Source organism: Gekko japonicus, unplaced genomic scaffold, assembly GCF_001447785.1.
Source record: "Gekko japonicus isolate JY-2015 unplaced genomic scaffold, Gekko_japonicus_V1.1 scaffold64, whole genome shotgun sequence".
NCBI classification, from domain to species: domain Eukaryota; kingdom Metazoa; phylum Chordata; class Lepidosauria; order Squamata; family Gekkonidae; genus Gekko; species Gekko japonicus.
The window spans coordinates 1,906,424-1,915,645 of NW_015170277.1; the positions used below are offsets into that span (position 1 = coordinate 1,906,424).

Here is a 9,222-nt window from a genome sequence, read left to right on the forward strand (position 1 = left end):
GGAGCCGGGCGAGGGCCGAGGGGGGGCGGCCAGCCGCGCGCCCTCCCCGCCGGGACCGGCCTTGCACCGCCAGCCGAGCCCGGGCTGCTCCGACCGGCTGCTGGCGGGAGGCGAGCCGGCCTTTCCCGGAGGCGGCGGCTGTTGAGGCTGTTGCGGCTGCTGCGGCGGGCATGCCGCGCCAGGGGCCGGGGGAAAAGTGCCTGCCCGCGGAGAGCGGCGGAAAAGAGCCCGAGCCCAGCAGCACCACACGGGGGGCAGGGGAGGCGCTGTCGGGAGCCGCGCGGCTCACTTCTTCGGATGCATCTGGAGACCAGAGATCAGGATGTAGCGAGAGGTCAAGACTCGGCAGCCAGTTTGGTGTAGTGGTTAAGTGCGCAGACTCTAATCTGGGAGAACTGGGTTTGATTCCCCACTCCTCCACTTGCACCTGCTGGATGACCTTGGGCAAGCCGTAGTTCTGATAAGAACTGTCCTTGGAAAAGAGCAGTTTCTGTCAGAGCTCTCTCAGCTCCACCCACCTCACAGGGTGTCTGTTGTGGGGAGGGGAAAGGAGATTGTCAGCTGCTCTGAGACACCTTTGGGGAGTGAAGTTGTTGCTGTTGTTGTTGTTCAGTCTCACAGTCGAGTCCGACTCTTCGCGACCCCATGGACCAGATCACGCCAGGCCCTCCTGTCTTCCGCCGTCCTCTGAAGTTTGCTCAATTTCATGTTCATTGCGTCTATGACACTGTCTAACCATCTCATCCTTTGCCGTCCCCGTCTTCTTTGACCTTCAATCTTTCCCAGCATCAGGGTCTTTTCCAGTGAGTGCTCCCTTCTCATTTGGTGGCCAAAGTATTTTAGCTTCAGTTTCATTATCTGGCCTTCCAGGGAACAGTCAGGGTTGATTTCTTTTAGGATTGACTGATTTGTTCTTCTTGCAGTCCAAGGGACTCTCAAGAGTCTTCTCCAGCACCATAGTTCAAAAGAATCTATTCTTCGGCGCTCGGCCTTCCTTATAGTCCAACTCTCACAGCCATACATGACTACTGGGAATACCATTGCTTTGACCATGCGGACGTTTGTTGGCAGGGTGATGTCTCTACTTTTTATCATGCTGTTTAGGGTAGTGAAGGGCGGGGTATAAATCCAATCTCTTCTTCTTCGAGTATAGATCAAGAGGGATCGCTGGGTCATTCTCTCCGTAGCAGCAGGAAAGAGCCAGAGTCCAGCAGTGCTTTCAAGACCAAACAACATTTGTGGCAGGGGAGGAGGTTTCGGGAGTCACTTGCTCACTTCTTCGGATACAGCTAGAATGGAAGTCCGTCTGTCCTTCTGTCGCAAGCAGTGTTCCCTCTAAGCTGAGTTAGGGTGAGCCAGCTCACCATTTTTTAGCCTCCGGCTCACACATTTTTGTCCTCGCTCAGGAAGGAGGGCTCCAGAGCAAAACTAATTTATGCCAAGCAGCCAGATCGCTCGCTCACAGCTTTAATGCCAGGAGCTCACAAAGTAGGATTTTTGCTCACAAGGCTCCACATCTTAGAAGGAGCATTGGTCGCAAGGTTGACAGATTTCCAGTCGATACGGCTAAATATGGTGCCTTCTATAGAGATAGATCAAGAGGGGTAGCCAGGTTAGGCTGCCTGTAGCAGGAGAAAACAGCCAGAGTCCAGGAGCACCTTAAAGATTGACAACATTTGTGGCAGGGGAGGAGCTTTCCTGAGCCACTGCTCACTTCTGCAGATACACCTAGAATGTGAATCCATCTGTCCTTGCATCTTGGAGAGAGGACTGATTTCAGATGCGGAATGACAATAGCAGGCAAATGACAACATTTGTGGCGGGGCAGGAGCTGCCGTGAGCGACTGCTCACTTCTTCAGATACAGCTAGAATGGGAGTCCGTCTGTCCTCCTATCTTGGGGAGTGAAGCAATTTCAGATGCCCAATGACAATAGCAGGTGAAGGACAATAGCACACCCTCTCGGCTCATTGGGCAACTTTGGGGCAGTCACATTCTTTCAGAGTAACCTACCTGCCAGGGTTGTTGTGAGAATAAAATGGGGGGAGGGACAAAATGACAAGCACCATAAAAATGAGAATCCCTCAGAGTGTAAGTGTACCTGACTTGTGCCACAAAATGTGTATTATTATTTATTCAGGCTCAGGGCGGCTTACATGGTACATAAATAACCATTGGTTGGTACATAAATAACTATTAAAATCCATATAAAACAGTTAAACAATTCAATTACAAATAAGAACATGAGATCCAAAAATCATGAAGTGCTGGGAATGCATACAATCCTGTAGTTTAGATGGCCTTTCTTTAAAACAACAACAACAAAAAAACAACAACCCAGTATCAACAGCCAGGATGGCTAAATGGAACCTCCATTTTCAGAAGCAGTATACCTCCAAATAGCGCCTGCCGTGGACAAAAGAAGGCTTTTGTGCCCTTCCTGTGGTTTTACAAGAGCATCTGAGGCAATGGGTTCTAATCTATGCAGAATAACAGATTCAGGTGGGCAGCCGTGTGGGTTTGAAGCAACAGAACGAAGTCTGGGTCCAGTGGCACCTTTAAGACTTCTTCAAACACTTCTTTGAAGTGTGCATGCACAAACAAAGCTTATACCCAGAAAAAAAACTTTGTTGGTCTTAAAGGCGCCACTGGACCCAAACTTTGTTCTACAACAGAATAACTATTTGCTAGTCTTGAATTAGCTAGTCTTGTGTTTTGTCGAAATCAGAGGTGAGTGTGGTCCAAAATAATTCTTTATGGTGTTCAAAATACTAATCTGAAGATCATTTTAGGCTCAGGAAAAAAACAAACAAACAGAGATTTAAAAGTTTCGGTCTTCTGCCGGCAGGCTGACCTAGCTAGCGTAAATAAAAGATACCAAGACTCCGGTTGGTGGCTGTCTTGGTCTGAAGCCGCAGAACAGCTTCCGTGTGCGTGCCACGCTTCTTCAGGTACCCAGAATAAAACGTTGGTAGTCTTAAAGGTGCCACAGGACTCTCAACTCTTTTTTCTATCAAGAAACCGAGACTGCTTCCTTCGCCATTCGCGTCGACGTGTAATTTGTCCACGCTCCCTCACCCGGCGCGCTTGTTTCCCACCGAGGCGGTTTCCCCGACGAACCCGCTGCCTCCGGCGCTCGGTTCCACCCCCTTTTAGGCCCCGGGTGGAATCATGGAGCCCGGCGAGACGGGCCCGGACCGGGGTCGCTTCCTGGCTTGCGCCTGCTTCTTCTCCGAGAACCTTTTCGTGCCTCGCTACGGCCTCCACCTGCGCTACTGGGGCGACCCGGAGCAGCTGCGGAGGGACTACGGGCCGGTAAACGCAGAGCGCCGTGGAGGTCCCGGGCGGCGGGAGGCTCGTCCTCATCCACTGTTGGAACCAACCCTATCAGTCCCGAGCACGCAGAGCTCCCCTCGTCCCTCTGATCCTCACAACAGTCCTGTGAGGTGGGACGGACGGGGGTGAGAAGGGGGGCGGCCCAAGGATCTCCCAGCAGGGCACTGACTCGGGGGCTGAGAGGGGGTTTGAACCCAGGGATCCCCCCCCCCCCCCCACGCAGCAGAGACTGGATTTATACCCCACCCTTCACCGGAGTCTCAGAGTGGCTTACAAACTCCTTCCCCTCCCCCTCCCCTTATCAGACACCCTGTGAGGTCTGTGGGGCTGAGAGAGCTCTTTTGAGGACTGCTCTTGAGAGAACAGCTCTGAGAGAACTTGTGACTGACCCAAGGTCACACCAGCAGCTGCATGTGGAGGAGAGGGGAATTCAAACCCGGGCCTCCCAGATTAGAGTCCGCAGCACTTAAGCACTACACCAAACTAGCAGAACACCCTAACCTGATCTTAAAGTCTCCATTCAACAGGGAGAGACCAGTGCGAAATTGTTGGGCTCGAATGTAGCAATAGATTGGAGGGCGTCAGTCAGGATTTAAATAGTGTCATCTTTTCTCACTCACTGAGCCCGCCTTGGCGGGGAGGGCAGGGTATAATTTGAATAAATCAATAATAAAGGCCTGTATAACTCTTAGAAGCTGATCTGGATTGAGGCTTGCATTGACTGGCATTTACTTATGAGTAAACGTTCTTCGGATTGGCCTTCTGAGTAAATGTTCTTTGTGACCACAAAACAAAGTAATGTCTGTTTGTTTTTATGGTCCCAGTCACACGGCAAAGTTGCCGCGGGAAAGGCATGGATGGTGGGCGGATTATCTGGCCGCGATCACACCCCAACATCTGGGAAGTGGAGCGCACCTGTGGCTTACCGCAGACAATGCGCATTAAAAAACTAGTACCTCCAAGGTACTAGTAAACGTTTGCCACAGGCTGCCTCCAGACCCCGTGGTGTGACTGTGCCGGCGCGCGGCATTCCCCTCCAGTCCCTCGTTTACCTGCCGGCGCCGAGGGAAGGACCCGTGGTGTGCCGCCAGCGCGTCTGATCACGTAATTGCGGATCAAACTGCACCGGGTCAATTAGCCACGCCTCCCCCCGCGATATCCGGCCCGTGTGACTGGGGCCTATGTATAGCCCACACAAGTCTTAGGGTCCATCGGCCCAAGGATTATCAAGTCAGGTGGCTATGAAACAGCACAGAACAAAATTTGAGTCCAGTGCCACCTTTTGAGATCAACTGAGTGCCCTGACCTGGATAGCCCAGGGAAGCCCGATCTCATCAGATCTCGGAAGCTGAGCAGGGCCGACCCTGGTAAGCACTTGGATGGGAGACCTCCAAAGAATACTAGGGACCGGGAGGCAGAGGCAGGCTATCAGGCCACTTCTCTGAACATCCTCTGTGCCCCACTTGGGGTTGCCAGAGGTCACCAACCATGACTTCCAGGCATGCGCACACACAAAGGCCAAAACAAAAAAACCAAGTTCTGGTTATAAGCTTTCGTGAAGAAGTGTGCACGCACATGAAAGCGTATACCCAGAATAAACTTGGTTGGCCTTAAAGGTGCCCACTGGACCCAAACTTTGTTCCAAGGATTATAGTCACCTTTGCTTTGTCTAAGCTGGTGTAATTTTAACCGTTGCAGCTGGGGACACAACCAAGATGGGGAGGTAGAGCGTGGGGACTGTACATTATAAAGCTAAGCGTGGCTCTGTAATCTGTGCAACATAAAAACCAGAAGTGTCTCTTTCTACTACAGGCCTTACGAGAGCGCGGCTGCAAAACCGAGGAAGAGTTTGAAGCTGTGATACAAGAGGTACGGTCTAGCGGGATGAGTAGTTTAAGGGGGGGAAAGGTGATGGCAGGAATCGGCGTAAAAGAGGCTTCTAAAATTATGTGTCGTGTGCAGAAAGCGAACCTGCTTCCCCTCACCCAAAATACTGGTACTCAGGGTCACCCAACAGAAGTGGACAAAAGAAAGCACTTTCTGACAAAATCTTTAGTTATCTTACAGAACTCTGGCTTATATGGCCTTAAAAGGGGATGAGACAAAAAAATTAAATGGATCGGTCTATCTCTAGCTCAGTGGAACCTCCATGTTCAGAAGCAGTATGCCACAATACCAGTTGCTGAGGGAAATAGCAGGGGCAAGCTCTCGCCTTCATATACCCCAGAAACATCTAACAGTACAATCCTACAAAGACTGAGCCATATGTAACTGCTCATAGGAACATAAGAGAAGGGCCAATGGCCCATCCAGTCCAACACTCTGTCACACAGTGGCCAAAACCCAGGTGCCATCAGGAGTGAGGCCAGAACTCCAGAAGCACTCCCAACTGTGGTCACCCAGGCACCAAGAATACAGAGCTTCACTGCCCCAGACGTAAGAACAGAAGCCATGTTGGATCAGGCCAATGGTCCATCCACTCCATCACTCTGTGCCAAAACCCAGGTGCCACCAGGAGGTCCACCAGCGGGGCCAGAATTTCAGAAGCCCTCCCACTGTCCCCCCACCCAAGCACCAAGAATACAGAGCATCACCTGCCCCAGCCTGAGAGTTCCTATCTATACCTTGTGGCTAATAGCCACTGATGGACCTCTGCTCCAGATGTTTATCCAATCCCCTCTTGAAGCTGCATAGGATCAGGCTGTAAGGCTGCCATGTTACACACAGTTACTTGAGGGTATCTCCCACTGTACTCAATAGGACTGACTTCTGAATCAAAAAGCACAAGATCAACTTCATCGCAAGTCATAACCAAACATTGAATGTCTCCCTTTCATCTTGATGGACTTTTCCCCAGGTTGAAAAGGAAGTGCAGAGGAGGAAGGACTTAGATCGTCACTCTAGAGAAAGAAGAACAATAATTTCCCAGAACTACACACCGAAGCATCCAGAACTGTATACTTTACAGGTAAAGAATGCACTTATTCCAAGGCCTTAAAGCATGTTAAAGGTTTGTTAAACAGAGCCTGCAATCCCAAGAACACGTTTTCGGAAGTAAACTAAATTGAACAGAATAGTAGACCTGCTTAGAATAGCTCACAGAAGCAACTATTTTTGTGAGGTTGATAAGTTCTGTTCTGTTTCTCCCTTTCCTCCTGACACCAGGATTCATTTCTGGCCCCAGAATTTGTTGAAACCGTGAAGTACTGCACATCCAGTGGTGCAGATCTCCAGGGGCTCCTGAGCCGTGTGGAGTCTATCTCAGGTAAGCAGAACGGCTCCACATCCTGTCTCCCTCCCTCGGCGTGGGGCTCTGTCTTGTATAACCAGGTGTACTCAGTTAATACGATGAATATCTGAGGATGCCAGTCACAGCTACTGGCAAAACGTCAGGTTCTACAATGCCAAGACCACGGCCACACAACCCGGGAAATCTACAGCAACTAATCATAGCTTTATTAATGATGACTTCTGTTTGAATGTTCTAGATTTTTTAGATTTGTGTATTTTGATTGTAAATTTTGATTGTAAATCTCGAATCTTGAGGCTAATGCTGTATATTCATGTTTGATAATTGAGCTTAAGACCTTGGTCATAGAAGCTAATAAACATAAGTAAAACCATGTGTGACCGGATTGGCATTTTGGATAGCATGACGCCTTCATGTTTGACAAACTTCTTCCAGGTGTTTGCTTTCTTTCCCGTAAAACCAAACAGCTTCTCAGCACACACTTTCCAAGGCCTCTTTGGCCCTTGTCTGGAAAGGGGACACAGGCGTTTCAGTGCCGAGGCTCCATTTCAGCATATGTGTGGGGGTTTGTTTGCTGAATGCGTCACAACAAAAACAAGACCACTGTTGCAGTCCGGGTTTGGGCTACCTGGTAAAGTTATCCGTAACCCATCCCACAAAGAGATTCTTCTAGCTACACCTGTCCTAGGATAGTTGTTTGCGGCCCTGTGTAAGGACTGAAATTGCCTACATGCCAATAAAGGTAACTGGACTGGGACTGAAATTGCCAGTTGCTTCCAATCCCCCCCCCAAAAAACAAACAAGCACCCCATCAATGGCTGGTCACCTGGAAACTATTTTTGCTCACCCGAAGGAGACCAAGCAATTAGCAATATGTCAGCCTCTTTTTGTCGCTGTTGTTCCCTCCCTCAGATAAGAGGATCTTCCGACTCCCCGTGTTCACCGAGGAATTCTGCCGGGCGTTCATCGAGGAGCTGGAGAACTTTGAACGGTCCGAGATGCCCAAGGGGAGGCCCAACAGCATGAATAACTACGGGGTAAGCCTAGATGGAGACAGCTGACAGTGAAAAAGGCAATGGCAAACCACCTCTGAACATCTCTGGCCTGGGAAACTTCATGGGTTCACTGTGAGCGGGGTGCAACTGGACGGCACGCTTGCGCTTCAGGCACAAAAAGGGGGCTTGCAGGCCGGCTGTGCAGGGGAAGCCCTTCTCCTGGGCTTGAACTCTGTACAGGCGAACAGGTTGCCCTGTACAAGCAGGCTCCCTCTTGGCTGTCAGGGCAGGGGACAGTGCTGTAGGACAGTGGATTTAGGAAGTCCCCACTGCAGGCCTCGCTTCAGCCGTAAGCTGTCCAAGTGGCCTCAAGGAAGACACTCTCCCTTTGCCTCTGCAACAAGGGGAGAACCACCTGACTTCTCAGATGGGCTGCAAGGATCAAAATCTGTACATGAATAGTTTGAACTCTCTAAAGCAGGGGTGTCAAACATGTGGCCCGGGGGCCGGATGAGGCCCCCGGAGGACTTCTATCAGGCCCGCAGTGGAACTGGCTGTCTTCTGCTGCTGCTTCCAGTTCTGCTGCTGCTGCGTCATCATGGGTTTGCAGCTTACAGACACACACCTGAACAGCATACTCAAGATTGCAACAGCACAGACAGTTATCCGGCACTGTTCAATAAACAAAATATTGCAAGAGTGCTGATGTTATTTTATTTATTTATTTATTTTATTTATTTATTATTAAATTTATACCCCGCCCTTCCCCGTAGGGCTCAGGGCGGCTTACAAGGCAAGCAAAGGCTTGCTAATAAAACATCAATACTCTAATACAGTTAAAAACAACATATACAATTTAAAACCATTTAAACATTAAGGTTAGTGATATATAGTGGGGGGGGGGCAGTGGCGGCCCCTAACCGAAGGCCTGGTGGAAGAGCTCCGTCTTGCAGGCCCTGCGGAACTGCACCAGGTCCCGCAGGGCCCGGATCTCCTCCGGGAGCTCGTTCCACCAGGTGGGGGCTGCCACTGAGAAGGCCCTAGCCCATATTTTAAGCATGTTTTTATTTTAAGTAAAAAAGACCCTTTGTGTTTGTGTCCTTTATAAAGTTTATATCTCCGCTACCTGGCATTACATTTTATGACACGCATGCCCCGTCCCAACAAGGTCTCATTTATGTCAGATCCAGCCCTCATAACAAATGAGTTTGGCACCCCTGGTCTAAAGTGCTCTGGTATTTTTAGGCTCACTTGGAACCAGCCCTTGGATTTGGATCAAAGTTTGCCCCCTGGGATGGCAGGCGTAGGAAACGGGGACCTCCCCAGACATGCAAAGGACTGCCCAGGGGAAGAACGCCTGGCCCTTCCCCCTTGAAGGGCGTCCCTCTTTTGCACCGGGGCCGGTTTTCTGAACCTCCTCTCTCGCCCCCTCGGCTGCAGGTCCTCTTAAACGAGCTGGGAATGGACGAGGCGCTCATCATGCCACTCCGAGAACGGTGCCTGTGCCCCATCTCGGCACTGCTGTACCCGGACTGTGGGGGAGGCCGCCTGGACAGCCACAAGGCCTTCGTGGTGAAGTACGCCTTGCGCGAAGACCTGGACCTGAGCTCCCACTACGACAACGCAGAAGTGACCCTGAACA

General features: G+C 50.6%; 1 protein-coding gene across 1 annotated transcript in view; it reads left to right on the forward strand.

Moving 5' to 3' along the window:
* Window positions 1-170: 170 nt before the first annotated feature.
* Window positions 171-9,222, forward strand: part of OGFOD2 (2-oxoglutarate and iron-dependent oxygenase domain containing 2) — a 10,673-nt gene continuing 1,621 nt past the window's right edge. Inside the window, exons 1-7 of the mRNA XM_015417651.1 lie at window positions 171-359; window positions 3,156-3,314; window positions 5,148-5,204; window positions 6,193-6,303; window positions 6,501-6,600; window positions 7,498-7,622; window positions 9,021-9,222. The exon at window positions 9,021-9,222 is cut by the window's right edge and continues 6 nt beyond it. Coding sequence (XP_015273137.1) covers window positions 171-359; window positions 3,156-3,314; window positions 5,148-5,204; window positions 6,193-6,303; window positions 6,501-6,600; window positions 7,498-7,622; window positions 9,021-9,222 — 943 coding nt within the window. The remainder of the gene's footprint in view (window positions 360-3,155; window positions 3,315-5,147; window positions 5,205-6,192; window positions 6,304-6,500; window positions 6,601-7,497; window positions 7,623-9,020) is intronic.